Here is a 24,565-nt window from a genome sequence, read left to right on the forward strand (position 1 = left end):
AGAGAGCAGCGGTGGGCGGAGAGGCAGCAGCAGCAGCAGCGGGCAGGGCTCCCAAAACTGAAGGATAGCTTGTGTAACTGAAACACTCTCACGCACGCACGTCTATTTCTTTTGCTGCACGAGAGAAATTAAACTCATCAGATACAAATAAATGAATATATATTTAAACTGATCAGATGCCAGTCAATACATATACTGTATATAAATGGGTTCAACTCTGTACCATCAAGAATAATACACGTCATAAACAAATAAATTAAACTCATCAGATACAGATGAATAAATATATATTTAAACTGATCAGATGCCAGTCAATATATATATATATATATATATATATATATATATATATATATATATATATATATATATATATAAATGGGTTCAACTCTGTACCATCAAGAATAATACACGTCATAAACAAATAAATGCATGAATGAAGGAAGCTGACAAAATATTGCTTGGGTTATGAAGGAATAACTTTACTTCATAATTACAAGGTTTGGTGTAGAAAGCAAAATGTCCTTTAGTCCCGAACCCAGATTGCGAAACAACACAAAATCTGTATTGAAAGATTGTCATTGTTGATATCTGATATTAAAAACAACACAGAAAAGCCCTGGGCAAAGTGTAGCCCGGGGACCTTTGACTGTATTTATGCAGCCCCCGTAATGTCAAAGTATGATCATAAATGGTTTTAATGCATTAACAAATGTATTTTGTATTTATTATTCATTTATATTTCAACATAACACTTCCCTCCTTTTCGTGTGTCATTTATTCAAGTACATATTAATCCCTCAAAACATTTTTTTAAGTTAATTGAAGAAATGTTTTGGAAAAAAAAACGTATCTATACAAGAATAAAATTGCAGCTTATTTAGCTTAATAAAAGTCACGGCCTAATGATGCATGTCCATTTTTTTTTAGGGATTTTTTCGTCTTTCTTTGTTCTTGACGGCCCCTTACACAGAATTGAATGTGGCCCTTGAAGAATTTTAATTGCCCATCCCTGACATAGAAAGTGAATTTGGTTTTCAACTTATTCTAACAGTGAGTCGACATTTATTCAACTACATTTGCATGGATTACTTTGAGTCTCACCTCTATTCTCGTCGAAAATGTCCCCATCATCTAATTTGAATAGAAATAAAAATAAAGATAAATAAAGTAAAGTAATACATTAATTAACGACAGATTTTCAACGTTGAAATGGCAACAGTAATTCAACATTGAAGCAACATTTATTGCTGAACATCAACCAATACTTACCAATTGAATCAATGTTCTTCGCTTTCTGGGGAGGAAGTGAAATGGCACCTAAAGGAAAACTCCGAGCTACAAATGTAAGTATTTACTTTCTTGATAGAGATGCAGAAAAAAATATTAGTTTAATGTAATTTTATGGATTGCATACCTCATGTATGAAATACAGTCTTGTAAAAACGTCCTACTATTGTGTTATAGGGCAACTAAGTGTGTCTTAAATAGATGTTGGACCTCATCATGACTACTCATCAGCATGAGTCTTTACCTTAAAATATTTACATTAGAAAATGTGCTTAAGCCCTGCTACTTACGCATGCACACTTTTTGTTTCTGGAGATTAAATCCTGTTGACCTTAAAGGGCAGTATGTGAAAACCCAACTCTCCTGACTCACTCACATGTTTCAAATGTCGAAGTCTTCCTCTCCAAGATGCAGTAAGTCCCTCATCATGACGATGCTCCGTTTTAAAGTTAGTACTTTATAAAGTTCTTCCTAGCGTAAAGTCTTGCAGAACGGGAAATTACGAGAACGGATCCCATTATTACATAATAATAATAACGATACGGTTTCAGTGGGCGGGGCTTAAGCACATTTTCTAACGTAAATATTTAAATTAAAAGAGAGTTTTGTACAAACAGACACATACTGATGATACAATTGAGTCCAATATCTATTTAAGAGCCACTTTAATCAACACATTAGTTGAACTTTAACCACTCCAACACTTCTGTGATATGTCAAACATCGATGTTTGTCAGTGCGTGTCATCAATCCCAGAAGTATCCACCTTCAATGGACTTGTTGTAAAAACAAAGCAGGGCATGATTCCAGATGACTGGAGGAGGAGTGAAGGCCATTATTGTCATAATGCACTCGTTCGCCGAGATTTCAAACGGGGAAAACTTTATAAAGTAATAACATCGTCATGATGAAGAACTTACTGTATCTTGGAGAAGAAGACTACTACATTTGAAACCTGTGATTAAGTCAGGTTTTTGTTGGGTTTCCACAATAGTTGTCCACTAGCGATGAACTGGGAGGCCGGTGAATATTCCTCCTTGTTGGGACAGAAAATAAACTGAGCTAGTTTTTATGACTTATATTTTAAGGCAGCTGCTCTTTGGTTAGCTGCCATCTTTTTCGAAAACAGCATTTACATTTTGGGTCCCAAAGTGATGGTTAAGAAACCAATTCCACACAAATATTAATAATTCATCCATCCCTGTTCAACAGTAAGACTCAGCTGTCGTCCTTGAGGGACTATTTGAAAGCCTACTCAACCTCACCACCTCTCAATGAGTGTGGAACTTATTCACAAGTTAGTTGTTCTTGTAGAAAGAAGCACCAAAGGTGTCCTTAACTTACATTTAGCCATCATACTGTATGTTGGTTCATAAATGTTTGTCATAACCACACAGGTTAAGGTCATACTGTACGTTGATCCCTAAATGGTTTAATGTGGTTGCTTATATGTTTGTATTTACGTGACACGCTATTAGAGAGACATTATAATAGTAAGACAATCTCACTTTTTGTTTGATATTCTGTCTATAAAGTTTAATAAAAACTTGTTTCTGTGTTACATACAGCAGCACAGACTTGACGATGCAAGACCGAGAACTTTCCCATTCCACTCATCCTGAGATTCCTAACCGTTGGTCCAAAGGCAAACACAGTAAACTTTGTTTTATTTTATACATGTTAGATAGGAAGTCATCTGTTTTACTTTTCATGGTATCCTCATGACGTCTCTTAGGTGAAGATATAAAGTTGTTTCTGGACATCAGCCGAATTGTGGACTTTACTGAACAGCAGTTATACTTTCCTAACTAACTATTAGGTCCCTTGTGGGAGAGTACAAAGAGGTTCTCCCTTTTTAGTGTGATTTGCTAGGAACATTTGCTCCCTCCCAGCCAAAGACCATTCAAACAGAGTCTGGTTCTGCTCACAATTTCTCAATTCAGTTGTATTTAAGTGTCATAACATCAAAAGTTATCTCAACACACTTTACTGTTAACTTTATTGGAGAAATCAACAATATGAATTCACAGTATGACAGGGGTGAGGAAAAACTTTTAGAAAGCAGAAACCTCGAGCAGAACCAGACTCAGTGTTGACTGCCTCCTGCAGTGTTTGCCCGTTAGGATGGAGAGAGGGTAGATATAGGGTTGGAGAAAAGGGGAAGAGGAAGGATAAGGTGACAGAAGAGATGAGAGTAAAGATTGGGCAACAGAGTCCAGGAAGGGTGATGGAGTTTAACTTGTTCAAAGGGTGTTTTTCGTAGCCACTGTCCCATATGTAATTCACTTGGATCTGTTTTTTCTCTTCTCTTATAAAGTGTTATTCAAACTGTAAAGTACCTATGTCAGATACTGTATATATATTAAAAAATACAACATGAATCACAGCGAATAAGCCATATAAAGAGGTAGGTTTTGTAGGTTAGATTTAAAAAATGGTCAGTGGGTGGATGTTATGGATGTTTAGAGGGAGAACGTTCCAGAGGTTAATGTGGAGGAGATCTGTCAGGTTAGGTGGGGGCAAGGTTGTTAAGAACTTAAGAAGTCAAGATGAGGATTTTACTATTTTTTTGTATTTGGTATGATGGGTTACTGGGAGCCATTGAAGTTAGGGGGGGGGGTCTTAATTGTTATCTGGGCAGCAGCATTTTAAACCAATAGTTTACCTAAATCCTGTAATGTATTTGTTCTATACAATATTACTCTTACAGCAGACATTTTAAAATACCTGTATAAATAATTCTAAATCAGCACCAATTTTACAACTACAACTTTTTTACAACTACCTTTCTTATTGTTTGAGGAACTAGTTGAGTTTGAAAAAAAAGGATACCTCTTTAGTAACTTACTGAAGCCTGTGCCAAAGCATGCTCTTCACCCCATTTATAATGGTTGTCAATTGTCGGGGACACCGCATGTAAGGGTTAAAGCTGCTACTGATGCTTCAGCAAGGAAGAGACATTCTATCTGTATCGCCCGTTCACATTTGTGTCTTTAAATAAACAAGTTAACACATTCATTGTAGCCTGCTTTATTGCAATAATGTTTACAAGGATGTTAACCTTTAAATAAAGCAAGTAGATATTCAGCATGTGATGTGATGTCTTGTAGAGGTCAAAACAAAAGTGTGAGGTTGGGGATCATCTGACACAGACAGAGGAGATGACAGTAGGATCTTACGGAGATAAAATCAGTGTCAGAACTGCGTTGACAAGAATAGACATAAATGGAAACAGGGTGCGTGTTCATTAACACGACAACAAGAATGTATTTTTGTCTCTGTATTTTAATCACATACGTCATATTATTGTGCGACCACATCTACGCAGAAACAAGGGTTAAATATATATTTTATTTTTACCTCACTCTCCCAGCCAATTTGTGTGTGTGTGCATGTGTGCGTATGTGAAGAAAAAGTGTCTCTATTCCCCCCTGTAAAACTCAAACACCAATTGTGTTGTAAAAAATCCTATTAAAAAACTGGTTGATTTACAATGAAAAAAAAGTGCTTAAGATGATTCAGTCATTGTAAATATTGTCTAAGAATTAACTCAAAAATAGCCTGAGATAGGATTTTTCCACTTTTGAATAGAACACCGAAAGATTTATAAGATGATCATTTTTTTCAACTTTTGGTCCAAACCTTCCAATAAGTAATAAAAAAAAAAGATTCTTAACCCCTGTGCTGTATCTGGGTCAAGGTGAACGACCTTCGCATATGTATTTCTGGAGGCCAAGGAGATTGTTCACCTTGACTTAGAGACAACACAAGGGATACCACAAACACGTTTGTTTTCGGGGCCACTGGGTCACCTTGACCCAGAGACCTTACAAGGGTTATTGGATTATTGTGTCTTTTCAGATAAAGGATGCAGCGAAATTAAAATTCTTGGGGGAAATAAAAATTGGGTAGCCCACATCAAAAACAAAAACTGAAAACCAAAAAAAACTTAGCATACAAATTAGATAATAATAGTACAAACATAATACTCACAATAATAACAATAATAAGTAACATTTAAAACAGTCAAGTGTGTATTATTGTCTCCATGTCTTTGCTGAAAAGACAGTCAAACACTACGATTAAAGTTATGACGTTTCCTTTACTCATGGTGTGCATTAAATCTGCTGATCTTATCACTTTTCAAGGGTTGCAACAAGCCTGCCGTATTTATAGCGCCATGTCATCCATATCACATCAACTGGGATTATATGCAGGGCGTGTTTAACACCAGCATCAGGGAGTCACCTCAAAACTCCAGCTGCTTTCTGGGCAGGGGACACACAGACAGTTTTACACACATTAAATATAGCTAAAACACTGGTGCGCTTTAGGGAATCTTTTTGGTTGATCATCGTCCTGAAGCCACTTGTTCAAACACTAACACATTTATTAAATGTTAATTTATTTCAATTGAAATTGTGTTTCTGGTTCCTGCGGGTTGAAGTCAGATTTATTTCTCCAATTTAGGTTTTCGCAGCTATGTTTTAAATTCCTCCTTTCTATAGAAGGTTTGTATATGTCTAAGTAGCAATTAATACAATTTGACAATTTGGGCTACTCAAAAAGGGTTTGAACTCTCTTTCACATTCATTGAGAGGTGGTAAAGTTGGGTATGCTTTCCAATAGTCCCTCAACTTAGAGGGTTGACTTGTGGTAATTCTAAGTAGAAGAAAGGGATGCCTTTTGCCACACAAATGTTGGGACTGACTGCGTGCGCACAATAGCTTTTCAGAATATTCTATTTTTCTAGAAATACTAGATGAAGTACTGGAAAGCTCTTACTGGTGATGGGAGACTTTAACGGTCAATACAGGCAATGGCAGGTTGACCTTGAAAAGAGTGAATGGAATCTGTAAAATTAGATTTATGACCTCAAAAAAGACTGGTCGCAGTTGGCTTGGATGCTTTCCTAATCCTTTGGTTTTACAAATTCATATGCAGTGGTGGAGGTCGTTCACCTTGACCCAGAGACAACACAAGGCTACCACAAACATATTTGTTTTTTGGGCCTTCGGCTCACCTTGACCCAGAGATAACACAAGGGTTATATGAATAATATTAATGTTCACAGAGCCCTTATATTTGTCCCTGGTTTATTTTAAGAGCTTGGGATAAAATATCATTTGATAATGTTTAATATTTGACTAACATCAACATTATATTACATTCTCACCCTCATGTCGACCAAGGGTTGGGATTATTTGCAGATTTAGATAGATTGATAAACTTTATTGATCCCTCTGAAGGTCTCCTTTCGGGGAATTTAATTTATCCGTTCCTTTTTAGAGTTGTAGCTGAAATGTTAATGTAGCCACTGATCCTCACTTGTTTTCATCTTCGTCCAAAATGATGCAAGTCCAAACACCTTCATGGAGCTCGTCCGTAATGTCCGTAACTTTTTCCAGAACAATTGCTCATGTCGAGTCTTCAATACAAGAGGGACTTTACAGACAACGAAGTGACATATTTTGATGTTTTTAGGTGTATTTTTGGACAAACATAAAGATGTAGACAACAGAGCTCCAGTGACTACATTAAAAATAACATACATTTTTGCCTATAACTCTAAAAACGGAAACGGATTACTCTAAAAATAATCCCAACCCTTAGTCGACATGAGGGTGAGTAGAAAATGACTATACATTTAATTAATGGGTGATTTTACCGTGTAAATCAGGGAGAATAATAGGCTAGTAATATGCAGCTTACGTCAACATAACAATGTTACAATGAAAGGTTGACATTTTTATCAAGCATCGTCTGTGGTGTGTGTTCTGCCTCGTTAGATAATGGTTTGCATCACCTATAATAACTTCAGCTAATGCAGTTACAAAGGAGCAATTAACAAATCAGCCATTATTAATGGATTTATTTGCACAATGAAAGTGTTGAAGTGATTTATACCTAATCCATTCATCTAAAAAGCTATTTGAGAACAGAAACATTAAAAAAAAAAATATTGAGATGAAATATTTAATCATTTTTATTTGAATTTCTTCTTCTACCTGATCAAATACATATTTTGTTGGTGATTTAATGCTATACTCTTGGTCCGTAACGATGAAGTGTCAGATCATTTCTCACTGTTGGAGCTGCTGCTGCTCGGTTGCTGCTGAAATCTTCCACCTGTTCATTCCAAATGCCCCTGGATTGTTACTCTCGTCCATGGATTTACTGCAGAGTCTCCTCACAGGTGTCAGCCCGAGTAAGATGAATAACAGCCAGCACATGTATCTTGTTTTAGTGTGTCAATCAATGATAACGTACGAACGTGTGACATTAACTTTATCATGTTGCAAGAGTTTCCTCAAATCATCGCTGATGAGGATCTGATCACCGTTTATTTTTCTAAACAAATTTCCATTATGGTTCTGTGCTTTTGAACTTATGTGAACAGGTTTCTGTTTTTTTACCATATAAACTTGATACATCAATCACACAGAATATCATCGCAAGTGTGTAAGAAAATAAACATAAAATAAGTCAGTCAGCTACTTTACAATGTGTTTCAATTAGTAAGGGCTGACCTAAATAACCATCAGTTTAACGACAGATATAACATATATAACATCTCATTTTAGTACCACTTTGGTAAACTATAAGATGATACAACGAGCCTCCTTTATCACTGCGTGGGGCTCCATAGTATTTCTCTGCGAGCCTACATTGTCAGTGTATCAGAGTAGTAATGCCGATATATATTTATTTTGTAAATTTAAACACTGTTAAAGGAAAATAAATGTTTAAATATGAATACAATGTATGTACTTGTCCTATCGTTTAACAATAGCTTGTAAAAGCTTGTGGGTCAATAAAGTCTTAAAACGGTATATATCACGTGACCAAAACACACACGCCTCATTGGTCAACAGCAACTTCGCTCTGCAGGTATGTAAAAAATGGTGAGATATGAACACAGTGTAGGAGGAGAGAAAAAAAACAAAAAACAGATATGATTTGGTCATCGTTTGCACGTGCAGATGTTGACACCCCTAACTCATATTCCCAATTAAAAAGCTAATCGTTGTAGGAAAAATAAGAAGAAAAGTCAGCTAGATTTATTCATTGTTCATCTAACTTGATTTATTTATGATTTTGATTTATTAATGTTGAACATTAAACGTTATGTCAGTGCCTCTGGTTTATAAGTACCTTAAAATAAATCTATCAATTGTGTAATTCACAATTACTTTATTTTGCTAAGAAGACTCTTTCCCAGATCACAGTAGGTCCCTCTCACCCAGCAAGAGCTTCACACACATTTCTAACTGATACCCATAATACCAGTCAGAGCTTCATAACCAACATATTAAGCGCCAGCGTTAACATACTGCAAATATTAACGAGGTTGTTATCATCAATGAGAGTAGAACACGGGGGAGAATTTAATATATTTAAAGTCTGGAAGGTGTGGTTTTGTAAATGTATGTAAAAACATTCTAGAAGAAAAGTGACCGTAGTATAGGTTTCATTTTGATAAAACGTCCGTGGAATCGGTCTCGGCAGCGAAGGCTGACAGTATCTCACGTGTCGCATGGCTCTGTTTACTTACATACATGTGATCCCGCTCATAAAACTAGGAGCAAAGGTCAAGTGCAGTAAAACAGCACCTGCTCTGCCACACACTCACACCCACAGCATGCCGACCTTGAGTGGTGAATCTCTTCATTAAGCAGCTTGAACTGCGACCATATAAGATGATCTACGTGCACACATGGAAGCACGTTTGTGATAATCTCTGCATCTTCACAGTCTTAATGAGTTATTCCTTTATGACTCTATTAGTGGTCACACTGGAAGTGTTTATTTGGATCTGGTCAAGGTTTGGGGATTTATGGACGGTGGAGCATGTGGGAGCAGTAGAGGGTGGAGGTCAGAGGCTCCCATCTCGGTCAGCTATTGCCATCCCATCTGACCTAATTCCCTGCTCTTAAACTTGAGTGCTAAAACACAAAATAAGCTTAAATGGTATTTAGTTTTCACCTTGTTTAGACATGCCGATAGGCTGTGTCCTTCACAGGGGAACAACAAAGAGCAGAAGACTTGGATCAGCATTTACAAAACAACATTGGATGCATTTTTTTAAGCACTTAAACCATTCATGTATATGTCATGTATAGCTGATTTGGTGAAACCTTCATAAGAAGTTCGATATATTTCCTTATATATCTACTCATTTTATATTTTATTGTATAGACAGATGCTTAATTTCATTATTGTACATACATAACTTATTTAATGGTTATTGGATGGTGATGTTGAACAATGGTGATTAATGACATTTAAACTTGGGTATTATAGTACTGTAGTTTACTATATTATAATACTAATATAGTATAAGTATTATGGGGTTAAGCTACCAGACATTCCTCACCTCATGCTGCAAGAACTCAGTGACGCTATTGCCAAGTTCGGACCACACAAGACAATGGGAAGCATGTGGTGTTGAAAAAAAGAATATGGATAAATCGTGAAAATGTCCTGTATACTGATAAGAGCCAATGCAAGCTTAGCTGAAACTAGTTACTCACTTACTTATAGACTCCCAAGCGGACCAAATCCGATATCTCTTATAAGTAAGCATGTAGACCAGAATAGGAAAATTTGTCCAATTTTGATTAGATTTCAAATTTAAACAGAATTTGTACATTTTCAATGCCAACTTAAGATGGTACTATACTAAGCCCATATGTATCATATATAGCCAGAAAACCCATGTGTGCATTCTTGATGAATTGGATCATACATTTTTGAGTCTGTGAGATCAAGTTTGCACATGTTTAAGTATCTAAATTAGGAGAAACAAATAGCACCAAGACAAGCAAAGGAATCCTTTCAACCAGACCAGTTGCAGTAACAAGTGTCCAGTTAGTCTGCATGTGTCCACCCTGTCGTTCTTTCACCAAGTTCCTGCTCTTCAATGAGTCAGATGCAGAATGTGAAACAGCTGAGACGAGGAATCTTGCAGATTTATAAATATCCTCAATGTCAAAGAAGAAAAGTAGAAACTACATTTTTGTATTGATACAGTTAATATAAAACATTAAATGTTGTTCTAGAAAACATGTATGACTCTAACTGGGATAATAAATGATTTATTATCTTTGTTTTGACCCAAACTGTGTAATTAATTATGCATTATATTGCGCTAGCCCATAATCGTCTAACCTTTAAAGAAAGGCCACAATCACTTTCAATTTAAATGGAGTGGTGTGACATTCACTATTTTCTCTCAACAAGGCGTTTTCCTTTATCTCACAGGTCGATCACTCATTTAGTAGAATATTTCCTTTTTATAATTGACAATACAATGCTTCCAATAGTGGCAGTATCTGAAGCGTTGTAATGTCATTGCCGCTACAAAACTAGCATTAAATAAACGTTAATATTTTTTTCTTAATAATTCCTCATGTCGAGGCTTAAATACTAGATGGACATTACAGACTAGTAGTATAGAGGTATTTGGATGTTTTTAAGTGTCTTTTTTTGACGAAGATGAAGACAATTGACCTCCGGACGCTTATTCAAAAAGGACATACATTCTCATCTATAACTCTTATAAGGAACCGATTACTCTGAAAATAATCTCAACTCTTAAGGGTGAATAGAAAATGAGTGAAATTTAAATTTTGGGTAAACTATCACTCAAAGGGATAACATCTGAAATGCTACACGTTAAAATATCAACAAAAGTGTGCCATGTGCTAAGCTTAACATAGGCCAAGTTAATGGTTGTACATCATTCCCATCCACATAAATCAAGACTCCCAAAATTTGACAATGTCCATTTTACCTGTGACTTGCAGGAATGGCCCTGACAGCTTGGGCCGAATGTTGTGTGGTCCTGTTACGCTTTACACTACTACTAGACCACAGTTTTCAAAACACCAGCACACTCGTTACAGGTTGATTTGCAACCCTGTGCAGTGGTGGCTATTTTTTGCTGTTGTTGAGCAAGTCTCGGGAGATCGCATGATCACATTATACCTTTTACCACTTCCACGTAGAAGAATATTGCTACATTGGAAAGATGCACACCCTCCCAACACATCTCATTAGATGGCTGACCTCTTACGGTGTATACATATAGAACAAATACACAGTTCATGGACTGGATGAAAGAGCAAATTATTTAAAATAATTGGTACTCTGTTTTGTCTAACCTGATATCCCTGCCTCTTATTGTGTAAGGTGGACTGATGTTAAACCTCAATGGAATAATCTACAAACTTTATGAGCCTCTAATACTATGACACACCAAATGTACATTATACTTATAATCAGCTCTGATTGTTATTGCAATTACTTTCCTTTGACTTTTGTTTTACCTTATAACCAGAGGCAACTATTTTGCCTACAGGTGTGTAGGTGCTTGAAGGAAGAAAACATGGGCAACAAAGAGAGTTTATCTTGATGTATTATTGTACAGGAATGTAAGCTCTAAAAAAGATAACTAATAAAATACAGTTTTTCCTTCATCTGCCTTTAGTAGTTTTAGCAGCTTGGATGTCACCTTGTTTACGTTCTCGTCCAGCTAAAGAAATGGAAACAAAGCAAAAATGCAGTACATCTTATGGTTGGAAATATTTAGTTATCTGTCCAAAATAATTTAAGGAAACTTTGTAGAATTCAAGATAACCTACTTCAACTGTCCACAAGACTGTCATGTTCTGGGATTATTGTGTTTATAGTTTGACTACTTCCTGTTTTGTCTTCCCTTTCCAAGCTTTACGTTGGTCCTATGCACTCATTGGTTATCCTCTCACAATCACAATTGCAGTTGATTGATTCAAAGAGTTATTTCCTTTCCATTTAATTCACAATTTTGTAAATCTGTTTTCATAATTTGAAATATGTTTTGTGTAATTGTGTTTTTTCCCTAAATCTCTTTAGCTTTTGATTTTTTTTAGTTTCACGATTTCCTAAATTTGTTTCAAGAAATTGTACATGTTTTATAGAATTTGTAAATATTTGAAGAGCGTGTTCATTTGTTTCAGGATTTTATGAATTTCTTTAAGTCAGTTTGTAATTATGTATTGCTCTTCGTAGCCACCACATTTCTATTTCTAAATAAACATTTAGGAATATTACTTGAAATCACCAGAACTTATAATTGTCTCTTCAAGTGGTATGAACACATAAAAAGTGTGCACATGAATGGACATATTGTCCAGGCAGACATTTTAATTTCAAATTGTTGTCCTTCAAGCCAGATGTCAACACAGTTTAAATCACTTGAAGCTAAAATAACTTGATGAACCAAAACAATTTCACCAACCAGTGCCGCCCCAAGACATTTCATTGTGAAGTCATATAATTTCTCATCCTTTGAAGAGTTGGTCCCAACATACGTTGGTAATGAAATTTGACTGCATTTTCCAGTTGCCTTTGAGCCACCTGACAAGATTAGGCCTGATCTAATGGACCGTAACAAACGCTGATGATTGGCAGCACGAGACGTTTGGACTATTTATGGCCAAACATGTCTCTTGATGATATCATTGCATTTCTGAAGCGCCATGCTCAGAGTGATGAAATGCTGCCAAAGATGGGCTGTTGCGAACAGGAGCACACACTCTGAAGAATAAAGTCATACGGTCATAATGCAATTGATTCAACTTCTGGATCCTGTGAGAACAACTTCTACTTAAAGATTCATCTGGCCTCTTAATACAATATAGCTTTCAACACCTTTCAAGTAATAAATACTTAATTAAATTGAAAATAATATGATGAGGCTGTTTGTGCTGAGCCATGTCCATTGCGGATCTAAACTGGACAAGAGAAGGGTGACGGTCAAGGATCTATCTCTGACTAATTTGCCTTTGACATCATGACAGATAAGGAGGCAATCTGAGGATGCAGCCCTTCCCATCTCTACATGTGTTCAGCATGTATAATTTTAGCACACCTCGCTAAGTCTGTCGCTTCTGAGCACTGAAATAGACCCACTTCTAAATCCATCTATTAGAGAGTAAAATAAAGAAAGTGGAGGTGAAAAAAACAAACAAACCTGAACATTACCTTTATATTTTGTATAATCTGAAAGGATGAGCATTTGTAAAGATTAGAAAATAGAATGATGCAAGTAGCAATTTACTTTTGTGGTGTCCTTTTTCAAAATGAAGGAGTCAAATTATGATCACCAGTCACCTCATGTTCAAAACAATCTATTTGTCTTGTCTATATTTTGCCCATTTTCAGACACCTTTAGTCCTGGATTCAAGGTCAGTGGTCGAGGTGTCTGACTATAACATTCTTGTCTTGCAGTCCATTGAAGTAGAAATTCTTCCACTTCTGTCCTATATAGCCTGTTTCTCCTGCGTTTTCATCCTGTTTTTTTCTCTAATAGTAATTAAGTAATACTTATCCATGACTTTAGTCTTTCCTTGGAAACTTTTGAACTGTCTATGGTCTTCGTCTCCTCTTGGCCTCTTAGTCTCTCAGTCTAGTCCCATGGATGCCATATGGACTACGATTTTTTTTTCAGCTCCTTCAAAGACATGCATGACACAAACTTTGACATGTCAACAGATGCAATATTGTGTTTACATTATGTGTACAGTCGTCTTTCTCAGTCTTGGTCCTGATCTGAAAAACACTTCTTGTATCATGATACAGTGTCTTCATTGTAAAATGCTACTAGATGGCACCATCTACTTTACATCTTTGGCTTTAATCGACTAATTCAATGAAACTATTCATAATTTTCAAACATATGCCATCTAGTGGTCTTTCAAAATGAGGACACTGTATCGCGTAACAGTGTCTTCACAACACAGCTGGGTGAAGCATCATGAAGCATCATCGACCCACCACTATTGTTCTCTGTCTTGTATGTCACTTTCTTGACATTGTAATAGATTTACTCCAGGACAAACCTTACATTTAAACTTCAGGATTATTGTTGACTTTGTGTGGACTTCAGCATCGTGTGAACTGTACTAGGTTGACGTAAAAATAGGGGAAAAAAAGACAGATTTCACAATATTAATAATAATATTTTATCATAGGTCTTTCATATATGTTGCTGTTAAATCATCCTGATGGAAACAGGTCAATGTTTGTTCAACAATTACATATATAACAGATGGATGATGCAGAAAAAAAAAGTGGAATCTGAAGTTTTTAAACAAATTGCTGAGTGTACAAAAGTGTTAGCCCAAATATATTGACATCACGTCATGCTAGTGAAGTATCGGATGAAAAAGGTTTGCCGGACTAACCCGAACCACTGTCAGCAGGAGGATTTATGTGCTGCCGAGCGACGCCTCTTCTCGCACCTCTGCGGGGTCATCATGAATCAGAATAAACAGCAGCGGCTAAACTGGGCAGCAGTGACTGGTGGGAGGGTGATGTCGCTCGCACATGAGCAAGGAAATATGATCACCTTGACTGACAGATGCTTTTCCCGCTGAAGGGGTGCAGGAGAATATAAAAGCAGGCAGTCAGGCTGTCGACACAAACACTGCGAGAGCTTCATACGAATTCTTTAGTGGATTAAACCTCCAGAACCTGCAAGCAAAGGGAACATGGGACTACACAGCGTTGAAGAGCTTGTGAGTTTTACAATCTTTTGCTCTTGATTTATTGTCTATAAGATGTGATTTATTCTCTTCTAAAGTTCTATTATTCTCTAAAAGAAGTGACAATCTTTGTCACTTGCCCTGTTTAATCCTGGATACTTGACTTAACCTAAATGATATGACTGATCCAAGTGCGAACATCAAACATGAGGATCATTGTAATTAAAGCCACTTTTGTTGAGATCCCAGGGGACAGGTTTGGGTCTATTTCTGTGTGTCTATGTGTCCCTGTGGGCATTATTTAGGGTTATTAATGTGCAGCTGAGTGCCATCACTCTGCTCTTTTGACACTCAATGATGGTGACATCATTTTTTTTTTTTCAGTCACAACAAGGTGTCTGATGTGAAGCAATGCTGCCAACTTTTAAAGATATTAAATAAATAATGAATGATAATAAGGAAATGTAACTCAGAAGTAGTAGTGTAGTGAAATCAACCATTTATAAAACAAAAAAGGGAAATTCGAATAAATCCAGATTCAATGTAATGAAAGGAATATTTAGAGTAATGTAAGCTGAAATTATCTTCTACTAAATACAAAATCCATATCACAAAATGTCAAGCGCAGCAGAAACCACCATGATGATTTATCTAAGACACACACACACCACAGAGACCAGACATAGACAAAAACACAACCACATACATACACACAGAGACAGACACACAATCTTGTTTTTATTTGGTCACTACCCAAAGCTGGTTTCTAGTCCTTGTCTTTTGGCTTGGCTCTTTATGTTTGCCACCTTGGACAATACAGCACACACGACTGAAGCTAATAATGATCCTTTCTGTGATCTGTAGCTCCATCCTTGCCATCACTCTTGAGCAAGACTTGAAGACAGTTTTTCAGTTTTGTGAAAAGCCATTGTCTCCGTTTTTGAAGTGGTTTTTGATCGTTCATTTATAGTCTTAAACTAGTTTGCAGACTTGAAATTCAATTTGTTTGAATTTGTTGTTAAAGAAGGTCATTTATCAGACAAAGGTTTTTTGAATAAGATCGGCGAAGTTGTAATGAATATCCTGAACCTCCCATTTTCTCAGGTCACTGGTAAGAGACCAGAAGGCAAAGAAACAGAGGACTTCCCGGGTGGCGTGTACGAGGCGGCGGTCAACCAGGAAAAGCAGGATGACCGCTACTCCCGCGTGGAGTTCTTGGAAGGTGGATCCGAGGACAGCGAAAGCGGGAGCGATCATGATGAAGTCAGCGTTACAGCACTTAACGTAAGAAAGGACGTTGATTTAGGAGGAGGAGATTTGATCATCTTAATTAAATGCAGTATGAGAAATACATAAGAAATGTAAAGGGAATGTTAATAAGAATATTTAAAAAGGAAAAAAAGGAAAGAAAAGGGTTTTAAGGTTTAGTTAACAAAGGAGCTGAACCTAAAATTGCTTAGAGACAGAGAACAAGGTTTCCTATGCCTTCATGGAGCTTTTATTTGGTCTTTAAAAGCTAAATAAAGATAGTGTCAACACTGTCAACATATCTATTTTGTCTCTGCAGACGGACAAAAGTGGGCGACTAAGACTGGAGACAGTAGACGACCTCTTCAACATCCTGCAGCTGAGGAAGAGGAGGAGGCAAAGGAAGAAGCCTGTCCACAAAAAGCAGCATTCAGATATGGAAATAGTGGTGAGTAACCTATGATTCAAGAAGTATGGATGCTTTTAGTGATGATTGGTCCTCAACCCCCTATCTGTGATGCTTTTGTTACCATTCTTGTTTTGTTTTGGAAAAAATATATCTTCTTGACGCGATAAGAAAGTAATTTCCGTCAATTTTATGAAAATAACCTGTGTAAACCTGTGAAAACATATGAAACACAAACTCTACCTTATTTATTTTGGATTTATTAAGGTGGTTGGTTAATTAATATGATGCAGACAGTAAACTGGTTCGCGGTACAAAAAAAATTGGGGACCCCTACACTAGATGGCATTCCCTGCTGTATTAATATATTGTTTTCGAACAGCTATTCCAAAACTCTCAAAGAATTCTAAAAATATGGGCACCAACTCCTGAGCTTCAAAATAATCGGACAGCGCTTCATCCCTTACTGTTATCATGACTCGTACCAACAGAGATTTCAAATGTGTTAAAGGTTTCATATATTTTGAGGCATAATGAAGTTCTATTTCCCTTGGTAGCCAGAGTTGGTGGATGAGGAATCCTTCTTGACAGCAGCAATGGAGAACAAGACGGCAGTAGTGGAAAAGTACCTCTCTAGTGGTGGGAATCCAAATGCTGCTGACAATGTAAGTTTTTTCATAGTTACAGGAACCTTGTAATGATGCATATCCATGATCAGTTCCAGAGAACAGCTCTGCACAAAGCTTCGTTCAGAGGTCATGTGGAGATCATGAAGAGGTTGCTTGATTTTGGAGCAAAGATTGAGAAGACAGACAAGGTAAGGTTTGGCGTAACTAAGCAGCAAGAAACTATTCACAGCGTTTTTGGAATTTCCAGCTTCTACATCAGCGTGTGATAAAAAATAAAGTGCATTAGTAAGTGTCATCGGTATCAAAAAAGTACATAGTAGTACATTACTATCATCTTTTTCAGCTTTAGTTATTTAATTGAAAATCAAAAATACCTTTATCATTAGAATGTGTCACATAGATATCAACAGTCCAGGTTTCAAGGCTAAAGTTTCCGAAACCACAAACTAGTTTGTTGGCAACGACAAGCTTAAAACAATGTTGCGTAGACCAAAGTACTCAGACACAGCACAACATCACTCCCTTGAAGATTAAAAATCGCAGTGGTAATACATAGCGAAAGCAGGTAGAGGGCAGAGCATGCATGAAGTAGAACAGTAGTCAGATTTCCTGCTACGACTCTGTACTTACTGTATATCATAAATAGAGCAAGGCCAGCAGAAACAGCTCTTCCACTGTAACCTTTTCCCCCAAACTATGACGATAACAAAATTTCAAATCCCATCCTTTAAAATTATTGATCGATGATTTATTGATAAAATACAAATCGAATATGAAGATAATAACATTTTGATCCTTGTTTTTCTTTTGAGACTTGATCTTGGTGCAGGTGACTGCAAATGTCCCATTCTCAATGTATCCATGAACCACTTTCAGCTCGAGGCCACAGCAGTCCACTGGGCCTGCAGAGGAGGAAGTCTTCCGGCCCTGCAGCTTCTCCTGGACCAGGGAGCCAAGTTCACCTCCCGGGACAAGGTATGCTTTAAAACCTTGATCCTATTGTTCTTCATTTGAACAGATTATCTCACATTATCTCACCGTCTTCACAGCTTAACAGCACGCCCCTGCACGTCGCCGTACGAACAGGTCACTGTGAGTGTGCAGAGCATCTGATTCACTGCGGAGCTGACGTCAATGCCAGAGACAGAGTGAGAATCAAACTATGACAACATTAAATATTCACATGAAAATCACCGTCATCGCAATCCTCTTCAACATCATCACCATTATTATTAAACACTTGTTCATTTTACTAAAGCATCATCAACGCTGATAAGGTCTCACACTAATCGGCTAAAATATTATGACCACTTCATCAATGAGAAGTAATCGATGGTAAGAAGTGAAAATGTCACCCCTAATGCATTGTATTGATATCAGGATGGAGACACTCCCATGCATGACGCTGTGAGGATAAACCGGTTCAAGATGATCAAGTTGCTCATGATGTACGGAGCCAGTCTTAACATGAAGAACTCAGTGAGTGACCCTCAGCTTCCCCTTATATGAAATCAGTGCCAGAAACAAATGAAACAAATCTAATTACACTTGTTTCTTCTGCAGGATGGTAAAACGCCCATGGAGACCCTGTATTCATGGCAGAACGGCGCCAAGAGCCTCCTGTTTACCATAAGTGAGGAGAAGTCTTGCAGTTAGAAATTCATTGCCCAGAAAACAAGGAGAAACGGTAGAGAGAATGTATTTTCTAAGGTCTGTGGAACAGACTCAAGTCTTGTTCTTACATTCTTTTTAATGGCATTTCAGTGCTGGGTCACTTTTTCTTTAAGTTCAAACATCCTGCTGACAACTGACCAGGTTCAACATGTACTAAATTCTTAATTGATATACAGTACAACCGAGTTACTGGATGTAAATGTCAATGTCGTGATAGCTCCAGAGATACGTCCTTGCCAGGTATTGCTGGACAATCTGGACTGAACTGGTGAAGTTTTTCTTGAGTGTTGGGATGTAGTCTTACCATAGAAGACAACACATTTATCGACCAATTTTATTCTTTTAAGACAAATATATGCAGCTTTGCCTTTTTCATTTTCTTTCACCGCTGCTGTCACTTGTAGCTGTAAGATTATTGTTTCATGATTTTAGCACTACCTGTTTTTAGTGTCGAGTGAGAGCCAAACTTTTATTGCTGTTGATTAACATGACAAAGTAGTTTGCTTGTCATGCTGTCATATTTCATGACTAGATTAGTTTTCCTATTTTTTTCCAAATAAATATATATCTATAATCATTATACTTTATTTTCCATACAGCAGGACAAATATGTGTATACAAATTATACTTTGTTAAGATTATTTTTTATATTTCGGTTTGGCCCATCGAAGGGATTTAAACATAATAAATTGTAAGTAAATAATAGCAAAGCAATACACAGCAATAAGTCATTTTCTTTGTTGGGTTAAATGACGGGGTTTGAAACATCAGATTCAAAGCCACCTGGCTTTGAAACTGTGTGATGAAAAGAAATGGGAATCTTGGGGAAAGCAGAATGTATATGGAATGTTTGGTTGATTGAATCTCTCACTTGAAGAGCCATAATCGTCTGTTGATATCTGGTCGAACTTTGAGTGAGATGATCATGACAGGGTGTAATGGTTTAAGAGGAAGTTTGTTTTGGAGAAAAAAGTAAACATGATCAATTAGAATTTTATAACTGTTGCCTGTAATTTATTTATTATTTACTTGTATATAATGTAATAAAGTTGACTTGAAAAAAATGTTTGTGTTGGGAGTTCATCAGTTTTTGTGAGGTCCAATTTACCAATGAAGTGCCACCAATTCCCAGAAATATTGTTACCTAAATAAAGATGCATTAAACAAAAATGAATTCAAACAAGTTCTAACTTACAGTAAATGTAAAAAACCTTTTTGTTTTCGGAAAATGTTATTATAATTTTAATATGATCATTTCTAATAAAAACATTTTCCAAAAAAGAAGTATTTTCTCATTTGTTGTATATAAGATCATGGCGTCATCAATAGTCTTTAATCACACAGACTTGTACAACCGCAAAAAATGTCAAATGAATGTCATAAAGTATTCTGATGTGGTTGTTTCTCACTCTGTTCAGATAACTGCTCACTTTACATCCAAATGATTATACAAATCAAAGGCTTGTGAATCAGTTATCTCCATCTTAAACACCACCACCTTTTTCTGTTGATGTGTCTGTGACAGTTCAGAATCATGATATGTTGTCTTCGTTTTTATAGGCCACTAGATGGCACTCTCTTCTTCATAAATGTATGCTCTAATCCACTAATTCAATGAAACCTGGCTCCATTTTTTACACGTACAGTGCTATCTAGTGGCCGTTCAGTCAAACCACCATTAGGCGTTCACTGGAATATTGAGAAGCTGGTCCTTTACAGGATAAAAAAGGGACATCCTCCTCCTGCTCTGATACCTGAAATCTGAGAAAAAAAATTACCTCTGGTTCCTGCATCATGGCCGGCATGATTTGTCATTTGTACACAAAAGGTTTTTATTTTATAAATGTAATAAGAACTCGCATGTGTTGCAGTTGCGTCACATATTTATATGAAACTCATCATCTTCATCATCAATTAACCGTTTATATTCATTCATTTAAATGTTTCTGACATGTTTATATATTATATATACAGTTATTAAAGCGAACAGGGGCTTATTTGAAACTTCTTAAAATTAGTAACAAGAATAAAACTGTAAATCAGCAACTTAAAGTGCTGAGTATTGATGATGAAGGTGATGAAGGACGTTTTTGTGTAAGAATGACAAATGCAAAATTCATGTGACAGTGTATTTATATAGGTGTGTTTTTCAAAGAGATCGCTCCGATCATGTGATCACACGGTCAGCTTCAGCTACTTTCATTCTGCAACGTGACTAGTGAGGCTGACATGCATCTGAGCAGCTGATCCAGGCATACAGACCTTGCAGGAATTATGTACTTTGTACCACTTTTTTCAGTATTGATACATATGGACTTTGACTTAAAAAGGTGGCTAAGCACGTTTTTCTTGTGCGTAAAACCCCTTAGTACATGAGGCCCCAGGACTTTGGGCAGCCAGTTGTCATAATTATTGATTTGTTTTAAGCTCATCTCCTTCAGTATTAGTAACACCATGTCGTTTTAAACAATCACACATTTTTACTTTGTTTACTTACTACACTACTACTTAATACACTTTACAATGAATTTCTAATTTTCACCTGACATCAACCAAATTATGAACATTATTTAACAGGTTTCATCTGTAGCTAAATGATTTACTGGTCTAAACAAAAACTTTTTTTTTTCTTGAATAAAATGTGCACATAATATGTCAAGTAGTGATGGGCCTCATGAAAGGCCAATAGATGAAACTACAAGATCGAAAATCCTACCATGTTTCATTTATTAAATAGATTAGGGATGACTGCAAAGCAATAAGAGTGATGGTAAAAGGTAATAATTTGGCACCAGGTGCTAGGTAAGAGGTGGCTTTAAGCTCCACAGATTAAGTTGATCAGTTGCAGCTGCTGAGGGAGAGCAACAGGTGCAGTGGTCCTGAAAAAGTCCTGAAAAAATATATAATATTCAATGCTTTACAACAGTGAGAGAGGAAATAATATCAAGACCTCTACCGAAATAATTACGATTATTTAAAAAAAAAAAAAACTTAATTATACTAACCAGTTATTGCCACATGTTTGTCCTGGGGGCAGGCTGTGAGGGCCTGAATCCATTGGATCTAACCCAGAGCTACTTCCCCATATGAAGAGATGTTGCCTGTCTCTTTCTTCTAGAGTCGCTGTATCATGATGCACTGTCTTCACTTCACCGAGAACATAGTCCATTATGACGTAAAATGGCTTCACTCCCCCTCCAGCCAGCTGTGATCACGCCCTGCTTTGTTTATAAAACGAGCCCCACAGAAACTCCCAGTATTGATGACGAACCTTAACGGCCAATTGACCAATCACAGCAGAGTGGGTGTGGTTAGGATTTAACAAGATTTAATCTACAGAAACCATTTTGGTGACTACTAAAGGCATTTGATTGTAGATCTTAGAATTAAAACACTTTTTATTTGTCCTGGTTTTTTAAAGCCTCACATTTTCATTCCACTTCACAATTGTGTGCTACTTTCTGTTGATATATCACAAGTTTTTGATTGTAAAGTGACAAAACAAATGTAAGGGGTATGAATATGTTTTTAAGGCACTGTGTGCCAAAAAATAGTTTTGTAAAAGACACAGATTTTAACTCTCATTTCATTCTTGAAAAAATTGAACTATTAACATCTGCCCCAGTTTAATGAAGCCCCATACAAAATACATAGACATCTATGTATTTTAACAACCTGGTTGAAACTAAAATCTCAATGTCACATCAGTGCCTGACAATTTTGCTGTTTTTGCGAAGCGACCTGCTGACAAATGACTATTTAAATTCAACTCAGGATTATTGTGCACTTTGCTCTGTCTGCAGACAGTAAATCTGCTTTATAAAGTTTGCTATCATAACATTATAAACTACACTCCTCTCCAACAATGATTGACATGGTAAACTGTGATCCATTTAAAGTTTGCAGGGAAAGAGGATAAGCTCATCCTTTGGAGACAAAAAGAGGTACATCCCCTTTATGCTTCGAGATGGAAAACATAGAATCTGTAATACTTGGGAGTGATCCAGCACCAAACTGGTTAATAGCCCAGAGTTGTAGTTTGGAAATGCATATCCTAGTCTTTGGCTGTCGTAGATTGTACCATGAATATGTTAGTTCATCCTTTTAACTAGGTTGTTAGTCTTCACTATGACAAGTGTCAGTATACAAACTGGTGGGTATTTTTTTTCTGAGCCAAGCCCCACTTTGGCAATGTGCCCTAACAATTTCAACTGATGTATCTATGCAATGTAAAGTAAAGCCGAAAAGTATTAACAGCGCTTCACCATTTCTACATTTTATTATGTTACAATCTTGTTTCAAAATGGATTAAAATTATGTTTTGGCGTTGGTACTACCTCAGTCCTCAATTCCACGCCCGAAAAAAGATGACTTTCAGAGTTTGTCAGTTTGTCAGCTGACCAGGGCAGAGTTTGATCCTCAATTTAGTGACTACCCAATTTTCATCCACTCATTTGAGGTAACAGAGTAGGAACGTTGCACCTGCCCCATGACTGGGAATTTAGTATATTCGGGCCCTCACACCAAGTCATGGTAGGAGCCGATATCCAATCCATATATATTTAAATATATTTTATAACTTATTTTTCCCTCAATGTCCCTATTTTCAATAATTTTCTATTCAATATTGGCTGATTGAAATGATCCGCATTTATAGTTATTTAATTGTTGTTTTTTCATTCGGTGATTGGTTGTAGGTAAAGTGTAGTTTTCCATCATGTCCCTTAAATACTTCTAAATATTTCTAAAATGTCAAACCAGAAAGGTTTTCTCGCCGGGCCACCATAGTCCTCTGCCAGCTCATGTTTGTAGGCGCATATACTAGAGAAATCAAGTTTTAGGTACTTTGTGCCCATCAGTACATCAGTACCTAAAACCTTTAAAAAACATAACGGAAATAGTAAACTCATTTATAGGTTGATGTGTGTGTTACATGCATGTGGATGGATACAAACTGTTTGATGCCGACACAACTTCTGCTTTAGCTTGCGAAAATGTGGCTCACCCTTACACAGATTTAGTACAATCTACTGTAACTACTCAAACATGGCGTATAGACTGTTGGTCTGTGTCAGCTGGATATTTTCTCTGCTCTTCAACCTTCAGATATACAGTATTTGGTTGGCGTCACAAACTGCGATTAAGAAGACCCTATACTCTTAGAACATGGTGGCAACTGAACCTACAACACACTACTCCGATTACATACATTTTTATACATATTTGAAGGGAAATATATTTCATACTTTACCTCAAAAAATGTTTACCAAAGTCGACAACCAAACAGGTTCCTTAAACGTCTCATGCCTCTCAAACGCAATCTTGAAATGAAGCCAGAACTGAGAGAAAACTGTCTTGGTTTTCTGGAGAAGATGCTGGAAAACAAACATGCTGAATCAGCTCCTCTTCTCAGAGAAGATAAAGAAAGATTGTACCTGCCAACCTTTGGTGTGTAAAAAAAAACGTAATAAAATTACTTTTCTGTTCGGCGGTGAGGTGTTACTCAACAATGTGCTGCTGACAGGACCAAACCTGAACAAAACTTTACAGCCAACATTGAACAGATGTTTTACTCCTTTTTGGTCTGAGAAGAAGATAGAAACTTCTTAAGTTTTCTTCGGTTTCAAGAAAATGACATCTCCAAACACATTGTAGAGAACTGCTTGAGGGTCCACTTCTTTTGCAACAGCCGTTCGCCAGCAAAAGCCATTTACGGTCTACACAAATCTGTTCAAAGCAGTTGGTTTCACATTGACCCGGAAGTGAAATATTTTTTGATGCAGGACTTC

General features: G+C 36.7%; 1 protein-coding gene across 1 annotated transcript; it reads left to right on the plus strand.

The window, feature by feature from the left end:
- The first annotated feature begins 14,778 nt into the window (after positions 1-14,778).
- ankrd1a (ankyrin repeat domain 1a (cardiac muscle)) lies at positions 14,779-19,772 on the plus strand. The gene is made up of 9 exons (XM_087803383.1): positions 14,779-14,852; positions 15,924-16,103; positions 16,387-16,515; positions 17,031-17,138; positions 17,192-17,290; positions 17,979-18,077; positions 18,152-18,250; positions 18,483-18,581; positions 18,666-19,772. The coding sequence occupies exons 1-9, from the start codon at positions 14,826-14,828 to the stop codon at positions 18,756-18,758; spliced, it is 933 nt and encodes a 310-aa protein (XP_087659509.1). The 5' UTR covers positions 14,779-14,825; the 3' UTR covers positions 18,759-19,772.
- The last annotated feature ends 4,793 nt before the right edge of the window (positions 19,773-24,565 follow it).

This window comes from Callionymus lyra, chromosome 11 (genome assembly GCF_982586985.1).
Source record: "Callionymus lyra chromosome 11, fCalLyr1.hap1.1, whole genome shotgun sequence".
NCBI lineage: Eukaryota > Metazoa > Chordata > Actinopteri > Syngnathiformes > Callionymidae > Callionymus > Callionymus lyra.